The 26,290-nt window shown below is 43.1% G+C and overlaps 4 protein-coding genes across 4 annotated transcripts in view; 1 reads left to right on the top strand and 3 right to left on the bottom strand.

Moving 5' to 3' along the window:
- LOC138947556 (uncharacterized) overlaps positions 1–13,686 on the bottom strand; it is a 90,580-nt gene extending 76,894 nt beyond the window's left edge. The window contains exons 1-7 of the mRNA XM_070319045.1: positions 12,345–13,686; positions 11,857–11,960; positions 10,362–10,426; positions 9,673–9,839; positions 9,279–9,372; positions 8,214–8,230; positions 638–759 (exon numbers count right to left, since the gene is read on the bottom strand). Coding sequence (XP_070175146.1) covers positions 638–759; positions 8,214–8,230; positions 9,279–9,372; positions 9,673–9,839; positions 10,362–10,426; positions 11,857–11,960; positions 12,345–13,656 — 1,881 coding nt within the window. The 5' untranslated portion in view covers positions 13,657–13,686. The remainder of the gene's footprint in view (positions 1–637; positions 760–8,213; positions 8,231–9,278; positions 9,373–9,672; positions 9,840–10,361; positions 10,427–11,856; positions 11,961–12,344) is intronic.
- Positions 1,602–5,522, bottom strand: LOC138946762 (salivary glue protein Sgs-3-like; the record flags this gene model as incomplete). Its single annotated transcript, XM_070318166.1, has 3 exons — positions 1,602–1,613; positions 4,468–4,662; positions 5,379–5,522. Coding segments are annotated over 3 exons (351 nt in total), but the record flags the coding sequence as incomplete, so codon positions are not given.
- Positions 13,655–14,752, top strand: LOC138946579 (calphotin-like). The gene has a single exon (XM_070318024.1). It carries the CDS (start codon positions 13,655–13,657, stop codon positions 14,750–14,752), a length of 1,098 nt encoding a protein of 365 aa, XP_070174125.1.
- A 1,234-nt stretch (positions 14,753–15,986) lies between these two features.
- Positions 15,987–20,176, bottom strand: LOC138946578 (mucin-22-like). The gene is made up of 4 exons (XM_070318023.1): positions 20,113–20,176; positions 17,040–19,487; positions 16,467–16,751; positions 15,987–16,042 (listed from the first exon to the last, which is right to left on the bottom strand). The coding sequence occupies exons 1-4, from the start codon at positions 20,174–20,176 to the stop codon at positions 15,987–15,989; spliced, it is 2,853 nt and encodes a 950-aa protein (XP_070174124.1).
- Between the last annotated feature and the right edge of the window lie 6,114 nt (positions 20,177–26,290).

Below are 26,290 nucleotides of genomic sequence, written 5' to 3'. Positions count from 1 at the left end.
ATCTGTTTTCGAACATAGCAGATGATGAACACTTTACAAAAAATAAGCGCTCACATATCACTCAGCATGCATATGTTCAATTTAGCACCACTTTTACCCCCTCTGATGCCATTTTTCAACATGGAGGTAATGGTTCAGGTCGGTGCAAAAATGTCACGGTCAATTTGTCTAATTTAGTTTATATGTGATTGTGTGGACTCGGCTCGGCATGGTGTCATTTTTTCGTAAAAATCGATCGGATGCTCCAGGAAATATGTTCATGCGTGAAATATGTCGAGAAACTGCTCTCATTTCAGTCTCCAAAAACGTCATGTTATCACACTATTTCCAGCTATATTAGAAAGACACATAACAATAATTCAAATAGAAACACATCATTGCGGCACATGTAAACCACCCCTCGTTTATCTGAATGTTAGCTTGTCATCGTATCTAGACATTCTGTATCATAAGTCTGTCTGATTGATTTCTCTCATTTCTTCACACTTGTTTCAACTCATTCTGAAATGATCACAGACAACTTGATACTCGCGAAATATTAGTGAAGTTGATTGTCGGGGTCAATCGCCGCCATTAAAGCATGATGCAAATGCACAGAAACAGACCGAGACAGACAGACAGAGACAGACGTTCTTACGTAGACATTTTGTTGGAGTTTGTTTCCCACAAAGATCTCAGAGTTCATTTTAGGTTTAGTCAGCTTGTCATTTTTTTTTGGCACTTGTTCATCTCCCGCTTCACTCCCAAAAGAAACCGGAGCTGGAAAAAGACAATCAAAAGAAGCTAAAAGACTAGCCTTTGAAAATACGCAAATCCCTCCTTCAATTATCATTTAAGCAGAATCCGCAATTACTATTCATAGCTGCGTAATTTTTCACTACAAAGTAATGAATAAACATAAACCAACGAACTGATTATTATTCCAGGTATTATATAAGACCGACAGACAGAGAGACGATGTTATAAGTTAGTCACTATAAGAAGACAAGAGGAGCAAATGCTCACACGACTCACCTTCGTAAAAATAAGATATAATAATAATTATGCTGTAATATATAATATGCTAGTATAATGCTCTAGCTCAATAAACGTTCAAGAAAATTATGATTTCCTTCCGACTGACCCAAAACCTTTACTATTGTGACTTTGAAATATGACCAGGATCCTCTGGATTTATGTCATCAAACCCAGAAGTTCAAAGATCTGGCATAAAAAAAATTAAATAAACGGTTTGGTTTTTTTGGACCCAAACTTGACCCCCGAGGTGACTATAACATTTGTTAACAGTCAACCACACTTAGGTTCTAAATGGAGGTCTTCACATTTTTGAAGTATGTAAAGTTTCAAAGCTCTGGCTTCACAAATGTTGGAGAAAATTCTTTTTAAATCATTGCATGACCCAAACTTAACCCCGATGTAGCTTTAAAGACGTTCATGAAATTGTTCATTTCTTCTTCTTCTTCTTCTTCTTCTTCTGCGTTCCCGATCCATTTCCATATTATGACTAAGACTTGACCCGGCCATGACCTTGGTATTTGACGAGGATCAACAAGACTTTGGTTATGTCTGGAGGTCATCAAACCCTAAAAGTGTACAACATTTCATAGCTCTAGCTGCAAACACAATAACAATAATCATTAAAAACAATGCGGTCACCACAGTGCCGCCTCAACCTTTGTTTTAAAGCCAGGTTTACGTCATCGAAGATATTTATAAATAAAAAAGGTGTGAGGATACAATCTAAAAAAAATCAAGTGTTAATTGTCATGGAAATCTGGTGAGTTTTGATTTGATATCAAGCTCAAAGACAACGAAAATCCGTTGTATACCAGTTATGTTAGTCCCCTGTGTACATGATATACGGAGACAGCGCTGTCTTAGAAGACGGAGTTCGATAATACATATTTCAGTCTCGATAAAGACTTTTTGGAACAGCGTTGATGTTTACGTCGGAAGATTGACTAAATGTTTTGATACCGCTTTACGAGACTTGTTTTCTTATAGTTTCTTATAATTAAAGCTACGAAAAGCTCATTAAGGTAACTTCAATTTAGCTAAAAAGAAAATGTCATCTACTCTGCCGTAATGGTGGAAAGAAGGCAAGAATCGTCTAAATTGATAAAAGAAAAACAGAAAATAGACGATGTCCGAAAACTACTCTGTCAGAATTTCCAAGCGTTGTGGAAAAGTTGCATCCCACTTAAGGTTGACAAACAATTATACGTGTACGTCATGCAGTGTCCGCTGGTTATGATACATTTTTCTTTCGAAAATCTGCACATCGGAGCCACGATTCACTGCTGATGGTCTGCAGTAATCGCTATGAAAGCGTGTTTCCAAAACTCACGTGACTTCAAGTGAAACTGACGTGACCTAAGGCAAAACAAGTTGCGGCTATCACTCGAGGCATGCGATCTTTGTCGCAACAAATCGTTACCTGCGACGTTTATATTTCAGAAATCAAAGAGGTTATACCGAGAGGACACTGCATAACATACACATCAGAGTCAATTATTCTTCTTCGTCGTTCGCTAGATAGTTTTATTATAAGAACCTTTTTTTAATTCCTATTAACTCGATGTTCTTTAACTATGTTTGTAAAGCAGTATGCATTGTCAGAGGATCTTTTAGTAGAAGTGTTTAACTGTCGAAGCTGCTTTTACCTAAGAGACCGACTGTATATTGTGCTGTTGTATTTGTCAGACTTGATTGTACCAAGTCCTTCACATGTTGTAATGCGCTTAGAGCCAAATATTTTTGTTTTTTGTAAGGGATAGGCGCAATATAAATACACTTTATTATTATTATTATTATTAATTATTCGCTTCGATTGATAGATTGGTCAATGTTGCAAGGAGATTATAAACAAGTCGCATAAGGCGAAATTACAACATTTAGTCAATCTGTTGAACTAACAGAATGAAACTGTCTGAACGCACTACATTTTTGACAATACAGCTTTTTCAATCCCCGCGGCAAGAAAGTCGCTCACTTTTCCCGTGCAAAACGAAGGGAAATTGACAAACCAGTATAGCGAAGTAAAGTCCGGAGATGACGTCATCAAAGACATTTAAACTAAAAATGAAAAAACACATAATTATGAGGATATTATACTCAGAAACGCTCATGTAAAGTTTCATGAAAATCGCTCAAGTTGTTTTCTCGGAATCGTTCTACACACACACACACACACACACACACACACACACACACACACACACACACACACACACACACACACACACACACACACACACACACATACACCTCATGTCAACGTTAAAACATTCAGTCAAAACTTGACTGTAGTGCTACCTGTGTTGTCAGCTGTAGTCATGGGTGCTGTAGTGCTACCTGTGTCACCAGCTGTAGTCATGGCCGCTGTAGTATCAGGTGTAGTCATGGCCGCTGTAGTGCTACCTGTATCACCAGCTGTAGTCATGGCCGCTGTAGTGCTACCTGTAGTATCAGCTGTGGTCATAGCCGCTGTAGTGCTGCCTGTGTCACCAGATGTAGTCATGGCTACTGTGGTGCTACCTGTGGTATCAGCTGTAGTCATGGCCGCTGTAGTGCTACCTGTAGTATCAGCTGTAGTCATGGCCGCTGTAGAGCTACCAGTGTCACCAGCTGTCGTCATAGACGTGTAGTCGCCATTGTTTAATACATTAGTACATTAATCAACTACTTAATTATTTGGTATACCTTGTATGTTATTCTTTTCAATGATTGTTTATCTAAATTCTTCTGGCAGTTTGGACTTGGGTAAGTTGTTACAACATTTATTATATTAAAAGTTCATCAGAACTTCGATATGTAGCCTACATTGTATTTTGTGACAAAACAAGACAAAGGAACACATCTATCTTGAGCAAAATTCTATAATTGTGATGTAGGAAAATCGATTTGTACTATGAAAAAAAAACCCATAAATTCAATACAATTCTGAAAACACGAGACTGCTGAATGTGGTTTCATTCTTGTTGGAATATATTATACAGGGTGACCAATAAAAATGCCATCCATTCAAATGCTAATATCTCCTCCATTACAGCAGCAATTCGCTTCATATTTGGTGTATACTTGCTCGAGATATGGGATGATAACTTCACGCAGTTTCAAGTTTGCATGTTAATTTTTCTGACTTTTATGTTCATTCGGAGAACAATCGAAATTCGGGGATTGACGCAAAAATACTTATTTGTTGATTTTTCTGAATGATCTGGCATAAAATAACTATCCTCAGACAATAGATGAGTTGAAACAGCAAGTACATGGAGTCTGGAGGGTGCAATTAAGTGGGATGAGTGTGGTCACTGCTCAGACTCAAACCTCCTACTTTTGAGGTATTCTCTGAATTTGATTTTTTTTGTTCAAAGCGTAAAAATTAAGTAGATGTGCAACGCCAAGGCACTGCATACCCCAAGCGAAGGAGCCATCATTGAGAGAGAGAGAGAGAGAGAGAGAGAGAGAGAGAGAGAGAGAGAGAGAGAGAGAGAGAGAGAGAGAGAGAGAGAGAGAGAGAGAGAGAGAGGTTCCACACCTAGAAATCTTGTCAGTTGTTGTGGTTGTTGTTGTGGCTGTTGTGTTTGTTGTTGTTGTTGTTTTGATGACAATACTGTCCTTTTTTGTGTGTAATGTTCTTGTTGTTGTTTTGTTGTTATTGTTTCATACTTGTTTACTCTCTCTCTCTCTCTCTCTCTCTCTCTCTCTCTCTCTCTCTCTCTCTCTCTCTCTCTCTCTCTCTCTCTGTTTATGATGATATCTTTCCTCGGAAAATGCAGTGCTTTGGATGGTAAATGCATATATGTTTGGCAGAGAGAGACAGAGAGAGAGAGAGAGAGAGAGAGAGAGAGAGAGAGAGAGAGAGAGAGAGAGAGAGAGAGAGAGAGAGCGATTACAAGCAAATGACGAAGTCTCGTCCAACATCTCGTGCTACGAGATATGATGTACACCTAGATTACCTGATTACAAGTAAATAACGAAGTCTCGTCCAACATCTCGTGCTACCAGATTTCATGTACACCAAGATTACCTGATTACAAGCAAATGACGAAGTCTCGTCAAACATCTCGTGCTACGAGATTTGATCATGTACACCTAGATTACCTGATTACAAGTAAATAACGAAGTCTCGTCCAACATCTCGATATCTTCAGTAAGGGACAACGAACCTTTTCACAAATGTTCATAAAAATCGGTTGAGAAATGGAAAATAACGGTGCTACGAGATTTGATGTACACCTAGATTACCTGATTACAAGTAAATAACGAAGTCTCGTCCAACATCTCGATATCTTATGCAGTAAGGGACAACGGACCTTTTCACAAATGTTCATAAAAATCGGTTGAGAAATGGAAAATAACGGTTTTTAATGGATTTTTGTTGTTGGTGGTTGTGGTGGTGGTGTCGTTGTAGTTGTTGTTGTTGTTGTTGTTGTTAGTGGTGGTGGTGGTGGTGTTGTTGTTTTTTTTGTTGTTGGTGGTGGAGGTGTTGTTGTTGTTGTTGTTGTTGTTGTCGTCGTCCATCATATCAACCAACTCACCAGGATTGCAAGTAATTCACGGTGTCTCTTACAACATCTCGTTGTTGGTGGTTGTGGTGGTTGTGGTGGTGGTGTCGTTGTAGTTGTTGTTGTTGTTGTTGTTGTTAGTGGTGGTGGTGGTGGTGTTGTTTTTTTGTTGTTGTTGGTGGTGGAGGTGTTGTTGTTGTTGTTGTTGTTGTTGTTGTTGTTGTTGTTGTCGTTGTCGTCGTCCATCATATCAACCAACTCACCAGGATTGCAAGTAATTCACGGTGTCTCTTACAACATCTCGTGCTACCAGATTTGATGTACACAAAGACTTTAGCTTGGAAATGGAATCCTCAAGTTTGACGTCATGGAAGATGTCATAACATTTTGAATTCAGCTCCTTGTGTTGAAGAGAATGATGTCATGAGTTTGACGTCATGAGTTTTGATTGTCTTCTTGACCTGGGTTTGACCTCCTTCTTTGTTATGACTTAGAAATTGGAAGCGCTTGTAACTGCCGTTGTCGATGTCGGATCAAAACGATTTATGTCTTAAAACCTTCCTGGGATCAATAACATTGCCTGTGCCAATTTGTGTTGTAGTCGAGTCAAAACTGTGAAAGTTTTAGGGGTTCTAACACACACACACACACACACACATCATTTGGTTGAAATCAACTCTAGTGTGGGACCAACCTAGCTTCGCTTGCTTCGCTCGCTTCGCTTGGATAAAACCACTTGACCTACATACTTTTTTTGTTTTTGTTTTTTTTGTTTGTATTTGCCAAGCACATCATTGTGGGGCTTTTAATCAGTAACATGCATCCGTCTACAATGTATCATCATTCATCCTTCAACATGTATCATAAATGGCAAGTATCAATATATATACAACATTAAGACATAACAGACAGACGAGAGAGAGAGAGAGATAGAGAGAGAGAGAGAGAGAGAGAGAGAGAAAGAGAGAGAGAGGAAGAAAGAGAGAGAGAGAGAGAGAGAGAGAGGCGGGGGGTGGGGGTGGGTAATGATGGTGGTGGTATCATTTATAATGTATCCTTTTTTTTTTCAAATTATCAAACGTTCCATGAACAAACTTCACCTCGTCTCGACTTATACAGTACTCACAATCTTCTAATGTACATTTCATTTTCCAATATACTATTCAAATCGTATCTGTCACCATACTTATATTTACTAATACACATTTTTGCAATCAAAATAATGTGATTAATTACCTTATTATTTTGGCATATATTATTAGGTTGATAACCAAACAAGACATCGTGTTCTGAGAGGTGCACATTTAATCCTGTATTTCTAAAAATATAATGGACAACATTTTCCCAAAAGCTCGTCAACTTCTCACACTGCCAAAAAAAGTGTTCAACATAATCAATGTGTTTACAAAATGTACATAATTTTGTTTCTCTAATTTTCATTTTATTTAATAATATATTCGTGGGATAAATATTATGTAAAATTTTCCATTGTAACAATCTCAATCTTTCTTCTTTTGTACATTCGCTTGCTAACAGCCAATAATTGTGATCTAGTTTAACCTGATATTTATGTAACCAAAATGTAACAGCGCAAGGCTCGCTCGCTTTAGACTGGACTATCAGCATGCGAAACTTTCTCGCGGAAGGGTTAGTTGACCTACATACTTGACACTTTGTGCAATTACCATCCCACATTTAAGAAAATATGAAGTCAATCGCTGAAGTAATTTAGGAGGTATTAGAATCTTAATATGTGGCATTTTTTTTTTTTTTTGGGGGGGGGGGGGTCCCCTGTATCCTGTCCTTGAATCTTTGGAATGTTTATGCACAAAACACAATTAGCACCTTCAAAAAGTCAGAATTCGAATACAGCTAAAAAAGACACAATGCTGTTGAAGCAGTTTAAGTCTTGTTGGAACATACATTTGTTTTCTTCAATCTACAGTTTCAAAACGAAATTATGTGTGAGTTTTAGTATACAAAATTGGCCAATTTCTGGAATAACTCCGTTTTTCCCACCATCATACAAGTAAGTACTAATTTTTCAGCCGTTTTTAGAGTAAACAAGCTATACACTGGTCTTCAAACTATTTATGTCCCATCAAAAGGCAAAACTACAAATCCGATGGGATTAAAATTGTGCTGTTGCATTAAATAGTGTGTTCGTTTAATCTACGTTTAAAACATGACATCTACTCTCAATTTTAGTTTAAAGAACTAGCACATTTCTGAAATGACTCACATTTTTTTAACCATCGAATGTTTGGTAATTTTAGAGTGATATAATATACCTGCTGTGTATTTAGTTGTAAATGTCCTATCATCGTCTAATAACTACGATTCAGTAGCAGATAAGCTTGCACAGTCAGAACAAGTATGTGTTACACTGAATCTATGCTTTGAAATGATATTAGGTCTGAGTTTTAGTTTACAGATCTGGCAATATTTTGGAATGGCAACTTTTTGTCACAACCATACAATAGAAAATGCTATTTTTCGGTAATTTCAGATTAAAAAAAATGTCAGGCCATTTGAACGAACAGCAAAGTATGGTTCACCCAGGCTCAGAAGATATACAGATTTCCCTATTTCATGATATTCAGAGTGTAATGTAAATAAGTCCACTACTTACGAAAAACCTAATAAGACAATTAGAGCTACACTTTCTGTATAATGTGTAATGTGATGAAGTCTAATTCTTACCTGATGGTTCCGCAGGCCTGACAAAGACACAACAATTGATATTTTTAGAGGACGCATGCTAATATTTTTGATACGGCAAAAGTTTGCTAAATAAAAATAACATCTATCAGTAAAAAAAACATCAATCAACCAATCAATCAAAAAACAAACAAATAAATAAATAAATAAATAAATAAATAATAAATAAATAAATAAATAAATAAATAAATAAACAACTGAATAACTAAATAAATAATTGACTATTCAAACTAATTAATGAATCAGTGAAAAAATAAATGAATGTGCACACCCTTTCCAAATGCTAAGAATAAGTAATTGACCATACTCCGTATTCTTTGTATTAAATACACCGAATGCAGAACTGCAAACTTTCTTTGAACTCAAACAAACCCTTTCATATCCCCACCCTCAAACGTTCATTCAATTTCGATTCGAAGTCAACAAATTAAATCCAGGAAAAAATGCTGTGGTACATTCTGAACACAGGTTGATTTAGTGGAAATGATGTTTGAAACTGTGTGCCCTGGAGTATGAAAATGCCGATGAAGAGTTTTCTTCGCACAAAAAATGCATTTTAAAAAAATCTGACGTCTAAGATCCTGAAAAACATAACAAATATATACTAAATCCGAAACAATTACACACACTACACCATTACAATTGGAGCCATCGCACCATGTCCAAACCCCCACCCTGCATTCCCTTTCTCCTTCAGCCACCCCCACTCCCAATTCCTACGCCGTTGTCAAAAGCAGATGAAATTTAGAAACAAGCAACCCCGTGGAAGTGATGTTATGCACTGAAAGAGCAGTAGACATTTTGATATTCATTCTGTGTGATGACGTCAACGAAGCTCACAGGGGGATAAATATAGGATATTACCCCCCCCCCCCCCCCCCGAAAAAAAAAATTGTTGTTATTGTTCTTGTTCATTGTTGTTTCTTAAACTCGAGAACCCAGGAGGTCAAGCAAGACCGATTCGATCACCATCGATCTTTGTCTCTGTTTTGTTCTCAGCTTGCTAAAAACGATTGAATTCACATACTTAAAAATGTAAATACTCACGTGCATGAGGCAGATCCATTTTCTTCAACACACTGACTCCCGTTGACACACGTGTAGATCGCGTTGAAAGCCTCACATACACCCACCTGACTGTCTGTGGAACACAATCACATACCGCTGTTACTTGATGCACTTGGCAGATTAAGAACATGAGCTTGCTGTCTAACGCAAGGTGGAGAGAGAGAGAGAGAGAGAGAGAGAGAGAGAGAGAGAGAAAGAGAGAGAGACAGAGAGACAGACAGAGAGAGAGGAGAGAGAGAGAGAGAGAGACAGAGACAGAGAGAGAGGGGAAGACAGAGACAGAGACAGAGACAAAGACAGGAAGACAGAGAGAGACAGAGGCAGAGCTAGAGACGATCACAGCCATAAACAGAAACACCGACTCTAAACTTACATGATTGTCCATCTGTCGTTTTGACATTAGCCGTTCCAGATTGATTGTTGAGCGTGAAAATACCCTCTCTGTCAAGCGTGCGTAGCGCTGTCGTCAGCTGTGACGCTGATTGCTCAAACGTGTTTTTCTCCACCACTGCCGTCATATTCGCTACCACGCTGCCCTCTCTGAGATGATCACAAAACCAACATTTAAATGCAACAAAAATGACAACATATGATCAAACATACTTCATTCAGAAATGATTTCAATACAAAATAAAATGTTGATTTTTTTTTAATGACAAACGCCTTCTCCTCCGTCACACCGACAGCATGCCCAAGACACAACCAATCATACATAGATTCTTCCTCACGCCACGCCCATAAATCAGAGGTAAAGTAAACATGACATTAAAAACACTTTTTTTTCTCCTCCCCGAACACGGCGTGTCTTCTTGTGCTGCATAATTATGCACAGAGGAAATGATCAGCAGTCGCAAGAACAAGAATTTATTTCACCATTATTAATGCATAACAGCCATTGGTAGTTGTCCTGGAGTGGAAACACTCATACATCCAGACACTCCTTGCATATACAAGAAAAAAAATCTAGTAAAAGGCTAACGACAACGACGACAACGTCGACAACAACAACCGACACAAAAGAAAAACCGAAACTGAATGTTTTTCTCTCTCGCAATTACATACCTCATGTTCAAAACAACCACGTCAATTAAGGCTGCTCCGACAGTTGCATTCAAGGGGTCGAATATCTGAAATAAAAACCTTTGTAAATTAGCTAGATAACTATAATTTTGTTTTGTTTTTGTGTGTTTGTTTGTTTAATAACAACAGTGCAGGCTGCATTGCCCGTGGGTAAACGGCTCCGAATGTACAGTTGTCAGTGAGCGTCATGTTTGTGTCCATGGTTATGAGATATGTTCTGGGGCTTAGTAGAACACTTTTTACATTTAGTCAAGTTTTGACTAAATGTTTTAATCGAGACGAGGGTCGTGGTGTATGTGCGTGTGTCTGTCTGTGTGTGTGCGTGTGTGTGTAGAGTGATTCAGACTAAACTACGGAACCGATCTTTATGAAATTTGACATGAGAGTTTCTGGGTATGATATCCCCAGACGTGTTTTTCATTTTTTTGATAAATGTCTTTGGTGACGTCATATCCGGCTTTTCGTGAAAGTTGAGGCGGCACTGTCACGCTCTCATTTTTCAACCAAATTGGTTGAAATTTTGGTCAAGTAATCTTCGACGAAGCCCGGACTTCGGTATTGCATTTCAGCTTGATGACTTAAAAATTAATTAATGACTTTGGTCATTAAAAATCTGAAAATTGTAACAAAAGATTTTGTTTTTATAAAACGATCCAAATTTACGTTCATCTTATTCTGCATCATTTTCTGATTCCAAAAACATATAAATATGTTATATTTGGATTAAAAACAAGCTCTGAAAATTAAAAATATAAAAATCATTATAGAAATAAAATTTTTGAAATCAATTTAAAAACACTTCCATCTTATTCCTTGTCGGTTCCTGATTCCAAAAACATTTAGATATGATATGTTTGGATTAAAAACACGCTCAGAAAGTTAAAACGAAGAGAGGTACAGAAAAGCGTGCTATCCTTCTCAGCGCAACTACTACCCCGCTCTTCTTGTCAATTTCACTGCCTTTGCCATGAGCGGTGGACTGACTGGTCTTGCTGAAAAATTGCATTGCGTTCAGTTTCATTGTGTGAGTTCGACAGCTACTTGACTAAATGTTGTATTTTTGCCTTACGCGACTTGTTATTTGTATTGTTCTCAGCCCACTCTTAAAAAAAACCTGTTTAAATTTAAGGCTAGAGAAACACACACAGACACAGACAGACAGACAGACAGACACACATACATTAACCTTTACAGGCAGCTCGCAGACACACTCACACACACACATACGCATCCCCCCCCCCACGCACACACAAGTTTACCTTCACAAACACACACCCCACACTTCCACACACCCACGAACACACACACACACACACTCACACACACCCACACCCCCCCACACACACACCCACACACACCCACAAACACCCACAAACAATCACAAACACACACACACACACACACACACACACACACACACACACACACACACATACACAAGCCTCTTCCCCACCACCACACACAAAGACAGGCTTACCTGCTGTCGAAACTCTTTACTAAGCAACATGTACTGCGAAGATGTCTGGTTATTCAAGTCGAAAGACACAGTAATGTTTACACTGACCGTGAATGACACACTCTCTGGAAAACGAGAAAAGAATTAAGGGTAATATATATCTTCCTGAAATAACTCTGTTGGGGTTTTCATTAGTGGCTTTGAAAATATAATCCTGAAAGATAAATTCTCACTGTGCACAGAGAGCATCAATGCCGTTAATACTAGTATATGACCTGGTGAAGGGACAATATATAATATGCCTGGCAAGATCAAGATCACAAATACACTTATGCAGGAAAAAGCACACACACACACACACACACACACACACACACACACACACACACACACACACACACACACACACACACACACACACACACACACACACACACACACACACACACGCACACATACACCTCATGTCAACGTTAAAACATTCAGTCAAAACTTGACTGTAGTGCTACCTGTGTTGTCAGCTGTAGTCATGGCCGCTGTAGTGCTACCTGTGTCACCAGCTGTAGTCATGGCCGCTGTAGTATCAGGTGTAGTCAAGGCCGCTGTAGTGCTACCTGTATCACCAGCTGTAGTCATGGCCGCTGTAGTGCTACCTGTGTCAGCAGCTGTAGTCATGGCCGCTGTAGTGCTACCTGTGTCACCAGCTGTAGTCATGGCCGCTGTAGTGCTGCCTGTGTCTCCAGATAAAGTCATGGCCGCTGTAGTGCTACCTGTAGTATCAGCTGTAGTCATGGCCGCTGTAGTGCTACCTGTAGTATCAGCTGTAGTCATAGCCACTGTAGTGCTACCTGTGTTGTCAGCTGTAGTCATGGCCGCTGTAGTGCTACCTGTGTTGTCAGCTGTAGTCATGGGCGCTGTAGTGCTACCTGTGTCACCAGCTGTAGTCATGGCCACTGTAGTATCAGGTGTAGTCATGGCCGCGGTAGTGCTACCTGTATCACCAGCTGTAGTCATGGCCGCTGTAGTGCTACCTGTAGTATCAGCTGTAGTCATGGCCGCTGTAGTGCTACCAGTGTCACCAGCTGTAGTCATGGCCGCTGTAGTGCTGCCTGTGTCACCAGATGTCGTCATGGCCGCTGTAGTGCTACCTGTAGTATCAGCTGTAGTCATGGCCGCTGTAGTGCTACCAGTGGTATCAGCTGTAGTCATAGCCGCTGTAGTACTACCTGTGTCACCAGCCATACTTATGGCCGCTGTTGTGCTTCCTGTGTCACCAGCTGTAGTCATGGCCGCCGTAGTGCTACCTGTGGTACCACCTGCAGTCATTGCCGCTGTAGTGATACCTGTGTTATCAGCTGTAGTCATTGCCGCTGTAGTGCCACCTGTACTATCAGCTGTAGTCATGGGCGCTGTAGTGCTATCTGTGTCACCAGCTGTAGTCATGGCCGCTGTAATATCAGGTGTAGTCATGGCCGCTGTAGTGCTACCTGTATCACCAGCTGTAGTCATGGCCGCTGTAGTGCTACCTGTAGTATCAGCTGTAGTCATGGCCGCTGTAGTGCTACCAGTGTCACCAGCTGTAGTCATGGGCGCTGTAGTGCTGCCTGTGTCACCAGATGTAGTCATGGCCGCTGTAGTGCTACCTGTGGTATCAGCTGTATTCATGACCGCTGTAGTGCTACCTGTAGTATCAGCTGTGGTCATAGCCGCTGTAGTGCTACCAGTGTCACCAGCTGTAGTCCTGGCCGCTGTAGTACTACCTGTGTCACCAGATGTAGTCATGGCCGCTGAAGTGCTACCTGTGTTACCAGCTGTAGTCATGGCCGCTGTAGTGCTACCTGTGGTATCAGCTGTAGTCATTGCCGCTGTAGTGATACCTGTGTTATCAGCTGTAGTCATTGCTGTTGTAGTGCTACTAGTGTCACCAGATGTAGTCATGGCCGCTGAAGTGCTACCAGTGTCAGCAAATGTAGTCATGGCCGCTGAAGTGCTACCAGTGTCACCAGATGTAGTCATGGGCGCTGTAGTGGTACCTGTGGTATCAGCTGTCGTCATAGCCGCTGTAGTGCTACCAGTGTCACCAGCTGTAGTCATGGCTGCTGTAGTGCTACTTGTGTCACCAGATGTAGTCATGGCCGCTGAAGTGCTACCTGTGTCACCAGCTGTAGTCATGGCCGCTGTAGTGCTACCTGTGTCACCAGCTGTAGTCATGGCCGCTGTAATATCAGGTGTAGTCATGGCCGCTGTAGTGCTACCAGTGTCACCAGTTGTAGTTATGGCCGCTGAAGTGCTACCTGAGGTACTAGCTGTAGTCATGGCATCTGAAGTGCTACCTGTGTCGGCAGCTGTAGTCATGGCCGCTGAAGTGCTACCTGTGGTACCAGATGTAGCCATGGCCTCTCTAGTGCTACCTGTAGTATCAGCTGTATTCATGGCCGCCGTAGTGCTACCTGTGGTACCACCTGTAGTCATTGCTGCTGTAGTGATACCTGTGTTATCAGCTGTAGTCATTGCCGTTGTAGTGCTACTAGTGTCACCAGATGTAGTCATGGCCGCTGAAGTGCTACCTGTGTCAGCAGCTGTAGCCATGGCCGCTGTAGTGCTACCCGCTGTGGTATCAGCTGTAGTCATGGCCGCTGTAGTGGTACCTGTGGTATCTGCTGTGGTCATAGCCGCTGTAGTGCTACCAGTGTCACCAGCGGTAGTCATGGCCGCTGTAGTGCTACCTGTGTCACCAGATGTAGTCATGGCCGCTGAAGTGCTACCTGTGTCACCAGCTGTAGTCATGGCCGCTGAAGTGCTACCTGTGTCACCAGCTGTAGTCATGGCCGCTGTAGTATCAGGTGTAGTCATGGGCGCTGTAGTGCTACCTGTCTCACCAGCTGTAGTCATGGGCGCTGTAGTGCTGCCTGTGTGACCAGATGTTGTCATTCCCGCTGTAGTGCTACCTGTAGTATCAGCTGTATTCATGGCCGCTGTAGTGCTACCTGTGTTGTCAGCTGTAGTCATGGGCGCTGTAGTGCTACCTGTGGTACCAGATGTAGTCATGGCCTCTCTAGTGCTACCTGTGTCAGCAGCTGTAGCCATGGCCGCTGTAGTGCTACCTGCGTCACCATATGGATGCATGACTGATGTAGTGCTACCTGTGTCGGCAGCTGTAGTCATGGCCGCTGAAGTGCTACCTGTGGTACCAGATGTAGTCATGGCCTCTCTAGTGCTACCTGTGTCAGCAGCTGTAGCCATGGCCGCTGTAGTGCTACCTGTGTCACCAGATGTAGTCATGGGCGCTGTAGTGGTACCTGTGGTATCAGCTGTGGTCATAGCCGCTGTAGTGCTACCAGTGTCACCAGCTGTAGTCATGGCTGCTGTAGTGCTACCAGTGTCACCAGATGTAGTCATGGGCGCTGTAGTGCTACCAGTGGTATCAGCTGTAGTCATGGCCGCTGAAGTGCTACCAGTGTCACCAGTTGTAGTTATGGCCGCTGAAGTGCTACCTGAGGTACTAGCTGTAGTCATGGCCTCTGTAGTGCTACCTGTGTCAGCAGCTGTAGTCATGGCCGATGTAGTATCAGGTGTAGTCATGGCCGCTGTAGTGCTACCTGTATTACCAGCTGTAGTCATGGGCGCTGTAGTGCTGCCTGTGTGACCAGATGTAGTCATGGCCGCTGTAGTGCTACCTGTAGTATCACCTGTAGTCATGGCCGCTGTAGTGCTATCAGTGTCACCAGATGTAGTCATGGGCGCTGTAGTGCTGCCTGTGTGACCAGATGTAGTCATGGCCGCTGTAGTGCTACCTGTAGTATCAGCTGTATTCATTGCCGCTGTAGTGCTACCTGTAGTATCAGCTGTAGTCATGGCCGCTGTAGTGCTACCTGTGTCACCAGCTGTAGTCATGGCCGCTGTAGTGCTACCTGTATCACCAGCTGTAGTCATGGCTGCTGTAGTGCTACCTGTGTCACCAGATGTAGTTATGGCCGCTGAAGTGCTACCAGTGTCACCAGATGTAGTCATTGCCGCTGAAGTGCTACCTGTGTCACCAGCTGTAGTCATGGCCGCTGTAGTATCAGGTGTAGTCATGGCCGCTGTAGTGCTACCTGTATCACCAGCTGTAGTCATGGCCGCTGTAGTGCTACCTGAAGTATCAGCTGTAGTCATGGCCGCTGTAGTGCTACCAGTGTCAGGAGCTGTAGGCATGGCCGCTGTAGTGCTGCCTGTGTCACCAGATGTAGTCATGGCCGCTGTCGTGCTACCTGCAGTATCAGCTGTAGTCATGGGCGCTGTAGTGCTGCCTGTGTCACCAGATGTAGTCATGGCCGCTGTAGTGCTACCTGTAGTATCAGCTGTAGTCATGGCCGCTGTAGTGCTACCAGCTGTAGTCCTGGCCGCTGTAGTACTACCTGTGTCACCAGATGTAGTCATGTCCGCTGTAGTGCTACCTGTGTCACCAGATGTAGTCATTGCCGCTGAAGTGCTACCTGTGTCACCAGCTGTAGTCATAGCCACTGTAGTGCTACCTGTGGTATCAGCTGTAGTCATGGCCGCTGTAGTGCTACCTGTGGTATCAGCTGTAGTCATGGCCGCTGTAGTGCTACCTGTAGTATCAGCTGTAGTCATGGCCGCTGTAGTGCTACCAGTGTCACCAGATGTAGTCATGGCCGCTGTAGTGCTATCAGTGTCACCAGATGTAGTCATGGCCGCTGTAGTGCTACCAATGTCCCCAGATGTAGCCATGGGCGCTGTAATGGTACCTGTGGTATCAGCTGTGGTCATAGCCGCTGTAGTGCTACCAGTGTCACCAGCGGTAGTCATGGCCGCTGTAGTGCTACCTGTGTCACCAGATGTAGTCATGGCCGCTGAAGTGCTACCTGTGTCACCAGCTGTAGTCATGGGCGCTGTAGTGCTACCTGTGTCACCAGCTGTAGTCATGGCCGATGTAGTATCAGGTGTAGTCATGGCCGCTGTAGTGCTACCTGTATTACCAGCTGTAGTCATGGGCGCTGTAGTGCTGCCTGTGTGACCAGATGTTGTCATTCCCGCTGTAGTGCTACCTGTAGTATCAGCTGTATTCATGGTCGCTGTAGTGCTACCTGTAGTATCAGCTGTAGTCATGGCCGCTGTAGTGCTACCAGTGTCACCAGCTGTAGTCATGGCCGCTGTAGTGCTACCTGTGTCACCAGATGTAGTCATGGCCGCTGTAGTGCTACCTGTGGTATCAGCTGTAGTCATGGCCGCTGTAGTGCTACCTGTAGTATCAGCTGTAGTCATGGCCGCTGTTCTGCTACCTGTAGTATCAGCTGTAGTCATGGCCGCTGTAGTGCTACCTGTGTTGTCAGCTGTAGTCATGGGCGCTGTAGTGCTACCTGTGTCACCAGATGTAGTCTTGGGCGCTGTAGTGCTACCTGTGTCACCAGATGTAGTCATGGGCGCTGTAGTGCTACCTGTGTCACCAGATGTAGTCATGGGCGCTGTAGTGGTACCTGTGGTATCAGCTGTGGTCATAGCCGCTGTAGTGCTACCAGTGTCACCAGCTGTAGTCATGACTGATGTAGTGCTACCTGTGTTATCAGACGTAGTCATGGGCGCTGTAGCGGTATCTGTGTCACCAGATGTAGTCATGGGCGCTGTAGTGCTACCTGTGTCACCAGCTGTAGTCATGGGCGCTGTAGTGCTGCCTGTGTGACCAGATGTTGTCATTCCCGCTGTAGTGCTACCTGTGTCACCAGATGTAGTCATGGGCGCTGTAGTGGTACCTGTGGTATCAGCTGTGGTCATAGCCGCTGTAGTGCTACCAGTGTCACCAGCTGTAGTCATGGCTGCTGTAGTGCTACCTGTGTCACCAGATGTAGTCATGGCCGCTGAAGTGCTACTTGTTTCACCAGCTGTATTCATGGGCGGTGTAGTGCTACCTGTGTCACCAGCTGTAGTCATGGCCGCTGTAGTATCAGGTGTAGTCATGGCCGCTGTAGTGCTACCTGTATCACTAGTTGTAGTTATGGCCGCTGAAGTGCTACCTGAGGTACTAGCTGTAGTCATGGCCTCTGTAGTGCTACCTGTGTCAGCAGCTGTAGTCATGGCTGCTGTAGTGCTGCCTGTGTCACCAGATGTAGTCATGGCCGCTGTAGTGCTACCTGTAGTATCAGCTGTATTCATGGCCGCTGTAGTGCTGCCTGCAGTATCAGTTGTAGTCATGGCCGCTGTAGTGCTGCCTGTGTCACCAGATGTAGTCATGGCCGCTGTAGTGCTACCTGTAGTATCAGCTGTATTCATGGCCGCTGTAGTGCTACCTGTAGTATCAGCTGTAGTCATGGCCGCTGTAGTGCTACCAGTGTCACCAGCTGTAGTCATGGCCGCTGTAGTGCTACCTGTGTCACCAGATGTAGTCATTGCCGCTGAAGTGCTACCTGTGTCACCAGCTGTAGTCATGGCCGCTGTAGTGCTACCTGTGGTATCAGCTGTAGTCATGGCCGCCGTAGTGCTATCTGTGGTACCACCTGTAGTCATTGCTGCTGTAGTGATACCTGTGTTATCAGCTGTAGTCATTGCCGTTGTAGTGCTACTAGTGTCACCAGATGTAGTCATGGCCGCTGAAGTGCTACCAGTGTCACCAGATGTAGTCATGGCCGCTGAAGTGCTACCAGTGTCACCAGATGTAGTCATGGCCGCTGAAGTGCTACCTGTGTCAGCAGCTGTAGCCATGGCCTCTGTAGTATCAGGTGTAGTCATGGCCGCTGTAGTGCTACCTGTATCACCAGATGTAGTCATGGCCGCTGTAGTGCTACCTGGAGTATCAGCTGTAGTCATGGCCGCTGTAGTGCTACCAGTGTCACCAGCTGTAGTCATGGCCGCTGTAGTGCTGCCTGTTTCACCAGATGTAGCCATGGCCTCTCTAGTGCTACCTGTGTCAGCAGCTGTAGCCATGGCCGCTGTAGTGCTACCTGCAGTATCAGCTGTAGTCATGGCCGCTGTAGTGCTGCCGGTGTCACCAGCTGTAGTCATGGCCGCTGTAGTGCTACCTGTAGTATCAGCTGTAGTCATGGCCGCCGTAGTGCTATCTGTGGTACCACCTGTAGTCATTGCTGCTGTAGTGATACCTGTGTTATCAGCTGTAGCCATGGCCGCTGTAGTGCTACCTGCGTCACCATATGGATGCATGACTGATGTAGTGCTACCTGTGTTGTCAGCTGTTGTCATGGCCGCTGTAGTGCTACCTGTGTCACCAGCTGTAGTCATGGCGGATACAGTGCTACCTGTGTCACCAACTGTAGTCATGGCCGCTGTAGTGCTACCTGTGTCACCAGATGTAGTCATAGCCGCTGTAGTGCTGCCTGTGTCACCATTTGTAGTCATGGCTGCTGTAGTGCTACCTGTGTCACCAGCTGTAGTGCTGCCTGTGTTACCAGCTGTAGTCATGGCCGCTGTAGTGCTACCTGTAGTATCAGCTGTAGTCATGGCTGCTGTAGTGCTACCCGTGTCACCAGCTGTAGTCATGGCCGCTGTAGTGCTGCCTCTGTCACCAACTGTAGTCATGGCCGGTGTAGTGCTACCTGTGGTTGTCTCTGCAGCAGTTGTTGTCTCTGCAGCAGTTGTGGTTGTACCTGCAGCACTTGTGTCTGATGTAGTGGTCGTTGTACTTTGTGTGGTTGTGGTGATGACTGAAATTAAATGTCAATGGAGGCAAGATTTCTATTATTTTAAAGTTAGGGTGTATGGTTTCCTTATTGTAGCAGTTCTAGTCCAGTTCTAAAACTAGATAAAACTATTGAATTAAACCTGTCCGTATAGCCAACCATCTTTGTCTGTCCGCGGGTCTGTCTCTATCTATCTCTCTCGTTCCTCCTCTCTTTCTCCCTCTCTCTTACAGGTTGGAAGATTAGGCTAAGCCTAAAACCTTTATCCTTATGTAATAAAGTTCTGAGTTCTGAGTTCTCTTTCCTCTTTTGTCCGTCTCTCGCAGGGGCGGATCACATTATCTTTGGGGGGGGGGGGGGAGGGGGGGGGGGAGGGGGGGGAGGGGGTGTCCAAATTTCTTTTAGAAACAATTCGGCGACGCGAAGCGTTTGGTTGAGGGCGCGGAGCGTTCGAACCTCTTAGGGGGATTCCGGGGGCATGCTCTCCCGGAAAATGTTGACAAAAACAAGGAAAATGGATACATTCTGGTGCAATATGAGTCAAGAAACTTCCCCTTATAAATCTTCCAAAACGTAAAGACAAATGTGGATCAAAATAAGAACAATTGATCGATCTGGTGCAACCTGAGCAAACAAATTACCCAACTACTTTCCAAAACCGTCACTTGGAAGACAAAGGCCGGCCCGAAGGGGTGTCCGGGGGCATGCCCCATCCCGGGAAAATGTTGATAAAACCAAGGAAAATGGAGCAATCTGGCGCAATCTGAGCCATCAGCTAGTTTATCTTTATTCTCATTTTTCTTTCTTTTTTTTATTTGGGGGGGGGGGGGGGGTCCGGAAACCTCCCTGGATTCGCCCCTGTCTCTCTCTATCCCCCCCTCGTTATCTCTCTCTCTCTCACGTCACATTCCAAATAAGCACGACTATGTTGCAGGTGGAAGCCGCTGAGGGCGGCACAGTTTCGGGTGATTTGAAACACTTTTACTGGGTTTTGTCGACTTCTGACACCAAACGACATCCCCGCTAGTGTAGAAGTCGTGTCATTTCCGACAAATATCACATGTTAAAAGCATACCGCTTCTGGTCAAAAAAAAAAGTTCGGCTCAGTCACCATCTGAGATCTGACCAGGCTTGTGCATGATATAATAATATCCCTCCTCTTGGTCGCATGCAAACATGAGCAGCCTGGGTGTTATCGGTGAACAGAGGGCATTTGTGGATAATTCGGTTAAAGCCACGGGTTGCATTTACAAGCTTGACACGTCAACAAGTTAAACAAGCTGTGTCCTCAAAGTGGTGACACACCTGTTCAAGACGAGCAGCAGAAAAGCGCAAAACCGCAGAGCAGAGAGTATATAATTATTAGCTCTTCCTATGACTTAGCATTACGCTTTCAAACGCTTTCGGGAGGTGTCCGCAAAAATAGATATTACACGATTTGCGCGAAACAGTTGAGAAGCAGACGATCTCTGAGATCTCTGTTCGTCTCGTGATAACGTTATTTTGTATGATAACGATTCACTTGCAAACTAAAGAATACAATTTGGTGTGTCAGTTGTAAATGTAAATAGAAATGTTTAATACAGACAAAGCAAACAAATAAACGTGTTTTTCGTCACACCTAAAACCGTTATTTCTTGTGAGCGACGCAGCATTATGCCCCTGTGTTTAGGTTTGGCAAGCATGAGTACGCAAAACGTACATGTGTTCTCTCCTCTGTTGAAGCTGTGAGACATAAATGCTATTCCGACTTTCTTCCACACTCGATTAGCTGATGTCTAACTCAGCCTGACGGCTTTGTTAGACAATCAACGTAATCTCGTGTGGGAAAAAAACACGTCTGTCACACGGATCATAAGTCTGAATAGCAGGTAACATAACATTAACATTAACAGCTATTGTGTTTTCTGCGTAGCAATTAGGGTCCGATATTTAGACGAGACAAGTATAAAGCCGAGGAGTCGAAGACGAGTCGCATTATATATGTGTTCGAGTCTAACTATCGGACCCTATTGCTTCGCGGAAAACACAACAGCGTTTATGTTGCTATTCTGACATAATATTCTGTGTTGAAAACATGTTTCTGTCAGCAACAACTACCAGAATGGTCCATGTTGCCTATTATGCAGACGCCGGTTTAGTGCGCACATCTCTTTGCGCATGTATCCACGACAATCACCGAACACTGAAAAAAAAACCACGTATCACGGAGAAGACACGAGATTACCGGATGTTTGGCATTACGTCAATATGCCAGGTTTTCATATGACGTCACGTATCATGCCTGCTTACGTTTTGTTTTCTGTTCGAAAGTCTGACTTCTATCGGGGATAGGGATTTGCGTGATGAAGACTGCGGTAAATCTGTGAATGATAAGAGAACAGGGATTGTCTCACAAGAAAGTCAACGACTAAAAGTTTCAGACCCGTAACTTCATGTCAACATTGCATACAATAGGCATTGCATAGGAAAAGCAGAGTTTGCTGATTATGTCACTGTGCTAAACATGTGAAAGACCATCTGCCAGAATGCAGCTAATGGAACTTTGCAAGGTTTGTTGCCTGTTTAAGAACTGGAGTTTTACACGGAATGTATTTCATGTAAGGTAAGACAGAGCAAAAAAAGCAAATTGCATCGTCTGTCGACCAGTCACAGAAGCAAACCTGGCCAGGTATGCGCGTGTACTTCATTCACGTCGAAGAAACCGGAAACATGCATAACATAAAAGCAAATCACATCAAATGACATCACATCACATCACATCACATCACAACACAACACAACACAACACAACACAACACACAACACCACACAACACCACACCACACCACACCACACCTCACCTCACCACAACACAACACAACACTCTTGGACGTAAGCCTTCTTGAGACGACATTGAAATCATTTTGCCCATGCCAAAAATGTCCTTCCCGACAGTAAATGTAATGCAATATATGTCAAACCAAACATACTGATGTGGGGAGGGGGGAGGAAAGAGGGGAAGTGAGGTTTACCTACCCAGCAGCAGGAGAAAGGAAAACGCCTGTCGTGATGCCATACTGAAGGCGTGGCACGTGTGACGTCACTGTCACGCGGGTATATCTGTACATCAAAGGCAAACATTATGTTAAACAATCTCCTTCTTCTTCTTGTCGATCACATGTTAAACAATCAGGAACTAATAGAAGTAATATATAGCACGTTTTCTAACCCTTAGTCAGTGAATTATTCTTTGAGTTATAAGGAAATAATAGACAGTTTTTTCTGCTGTAAGGAAATGTTCCGACCACGAAGTCTGATACTATTTGGTATTTTGTACCGTAAAACAAATCACGGATCATGACGTTGACAAAAGAGACACCTGCAGACAGACAGACAGACAGACAGACAGACAGACAGACAGCCGGTTGTGTCTGAGCCGAAGATGTTTTCCATCCTATCCCCCCCCCCCCCCCCTCTGCTCTTTTCCAGCTGTAAACTGGAAGCGGTGTTTATTTTCGATAATCACCCAGCAACCAAAACATAACTACCCAGCAACCAGCCCGAATCCTCGATAGCTCATGCGTTGAGAAGCTACGCGTTGTGGGCACTACTTTTAGCGACTGAAAAGTTTCGATTGCTCAAATGTACGAAATAAACATATCTGGAGCAGACAACATAAACGTACCGCTGGAACACACGAATCCAATAAAAAATCCATGAGTTCGATGGTTTTCTGAATCGATATTTTCCTTGTAGAAACCATCGGCGCGAGAAAGGTCTCAAGACAAGCAACTCTCACACTTTGTGTAAAGACTAGACTGAGTTGTTCCCCTTTTGGATTTCTACACAGTCGGCCACTTCAACAAAAAGACTGCAATCCCTCGGTCAATTATTAAATATAGTTATTATAAAAAGAAAACACGCAAGCAAATGCACACATTTTTTTTCAATTTCAGGAAAACGAAGCGGTTTCATACACTATTTTGCCTCATAAAACCGAACTTCATACAGTATTTGACGTTGGAACACGGAGGCAACATTTCGTCTGCTACTCAATACAACGGAAGAACATTTTCTCAGTTATACCAAAACATGAAAAGATCACAAAGATATCTGCCTTTACAACCACAGAAGAACAACGGCATAACTGTATACTGGATTTTATTCCAAACCAAAGAAGCTGCTATGAAGTGTTGACAGAATTGAACAATTTTCAATGAGCTAAACAACCGCGCATAATAATCACTCATTTGCGCAGGGAGACTAGCAGGGTGGTAAGGACTCTATCAAAAAACACCTTCTTTCTTTGAAAAACTGAAGCTAGCGAAAACAAGATATAGGGTTGATCAGAGATCAACAGGGCCAAAGCGTGTTGTAAAACATGGGGGGGGGGGGGGATTAATCATGTGTGCGATTTTGAAAACGTAGAATGGAACTCCGCATAAAAGAACGTTCCAACTTTAAAAAACACACACACCTCCGTACTACCATATTTGTCCATGTTTTGGAAGGTCATGAAAGGCAGGTTCCAATGGAGCAGCCAAAGTCAGCATTTTTTGAGTATACACAATTACAAAACACACGCTTAATCCCCTAGATCATTGTTGACCTGAAGAAAGCAGTTACAGCTAAATTCAAGGCAATACATAGACAGAAAGCTTCCGTGCCATTGACAATTTCGGAGGTGTAATTTGTTAACACCATTTGGAAAAAAAGGTAAATGTCGGACCATTTTACCTATAGACTCGGGGTCCTGATTTGGCCTAAATGGTCCGCTGGACCCATTAAGCAACAGTTAACTAACTAACTAACTAACCTATAGACTCGAAACTTTGTAGAATGGTCGTGGACGAACTAAAGTTCATGCACAACAATCATGAAAATCAGTATTTGTTAAACTCAAATGACTGGAAAAAATAACCCGTCCGTTGTAACGTTTGACTTGCGCAATGTGCGCATAATTAATCAATGACATGAACGCATTCATCCATGGGAAATGTCCTGATCCTGCTTGCAATTGATGTATTGAAGTCATTGATTGTCTAATGTTGATTAATGTATACTATGTCATTCGAATTACCCCAAAGATAACAATTTCAAGGGCTTAAATCAGGTTAGTTTTGCTACCGCTCAATTTCAAGCCTCGTACTGTTGAGTCTATCCCCGAATTTGGAAACTGTAATTGAAATTGCACAAAATCATACCGTTTTGATCTATAAAGTTGTCATTTTGTGGAACCACCAATCCACTCATAATACAGACAAATGAACGACTTAAACGGGAATCAAAGGTGGGGGCAGCAATGCAACTATAATCACGGTATCATGGAAGAAAAGGGACTAAAAGGATTAAGCACCAATCCAGACAAGTCATAATCATAGTAAAATGGGTGACTCGGATGAAGCAGCCACTCAACTAATTTATAATCACAACGAGCAATCTGCACATAACATAACACCATCAAAGCGATGTCCCTTAAAACAAAATTGTATGCAGGTCACTTGGGTTCAGTTGTGTCATAGCATCATACAGCTCACTGCTGCCATGGGATGTTCTGATCCTTGCAATGATTAGTAAAGCAATGACAGCAGACGCAGTGCACTGTCGATCATTGGCTGGCTGAAATATACTGCGTTCTTGAAATTGTTAAAATTATGTCAAATGCAGTGGCGGAAAATGTGCTTCGTGAGGAACTTACTGCACACAAAAACCCAAAGTGTAAAAACAACATGAAGAGAGTGAGAAAAAAAAGTAACAATTAAAAACACTGCAAGACAATGTCATATGCAGTGTCGATTCTGCTGCGGAACTTTTAGTTTTAACAAAAAGTTACGAAGTTCCTTGTAAATAAACTGAGCAAAAACATTCCCATGTCATTTTATTCAAACTTTATATGCCTTTAAAGGCCCTTCACTTGGCTACCTGGCACACTTTTCGGATCAAAGATTTCTGTTTTAAGTATCACGAGAGTGCCACCGAAGTAAGGGTACCCCCCAAATCGACCTGACAATAACGTCAGGTACCAATTAAAAAATCGACACAAATTCAGAATAGTCGCAGCTTGGCAACTGTTACATACAAGAAGAAAGAACAATCATTTATTTATTCAGAACAGGTAGTTTTGTTCTGCTATCTTGCGTATCTCGTGTGTAATGTTTCTACTGATGCATGTGTGGAACGCATCAACAGTAGAAAATTAGAGGATTTTGCGTCATTTTGAGGGGTACCATGATGACATTGTGACGATTTATTGGAACGACCTACAATTGAGGACAACCGAGACTATCGCGGAAATATTCTATCGCATTGGAGCGACCGAGACTATCGCAGAGTAACATAACTCACGTCATCAATCACAGATGACGTAAGCAGAATTTTACTTGTGTCATTCCGAAGCAAGAAACAGTAGAACAGATTGTTTAGAATATTGTTTGCTAACAAGAAAAGGAAATACAGGTAGACAATAGAAAGGAACACCTGAAGCTTTAAAGAATTATATTGAATAGTCCATAAATGTAAAAGGTGAGAGGATTATTTCTTGGTGATAGAATGTAGGAATTTCATAACCAACGTAAAAATAGTTCTAACCGATTTGTGAGATGGGAAGGCAACATCTTTCCATGTCCACAGGGGAATTCGTTTGTCATGCACTAGCTTAATTTGAAGTAAGTACACGAGATTAATTATCATTCAAACCAAGCAAGTAACAGGCATACTAGTATGTGAAAGCGGCATAGTTAGAACAAGAACAGGATGTAGAATTCATAATTCATTGACTGTATGTAGTTGACTTTCATGACAACGGACATCAACGATTCGTTTTAGGAACATAACTAGAATGTTGG

The sequence above is a fragment of the Littorina saxatilis genome, linkage group LG14, assembly GCF_037325665.1.
Source record: "Littorina saxatilis isolate snail1 linkage group LG14, US_GU_Lsax_2.0, whole genome shotgun sequence".
Taxonomy (NCBI): domain Eukaryota; kingdom Metazoa; phylum Mollusca; class Gastropoda; order Littorinimorpha; family Littorinidae; genus Littorina; species Littorina saxatilis.
This window is presented reverse-complemented; position numbering and strand designations above follow the sequence as displayed.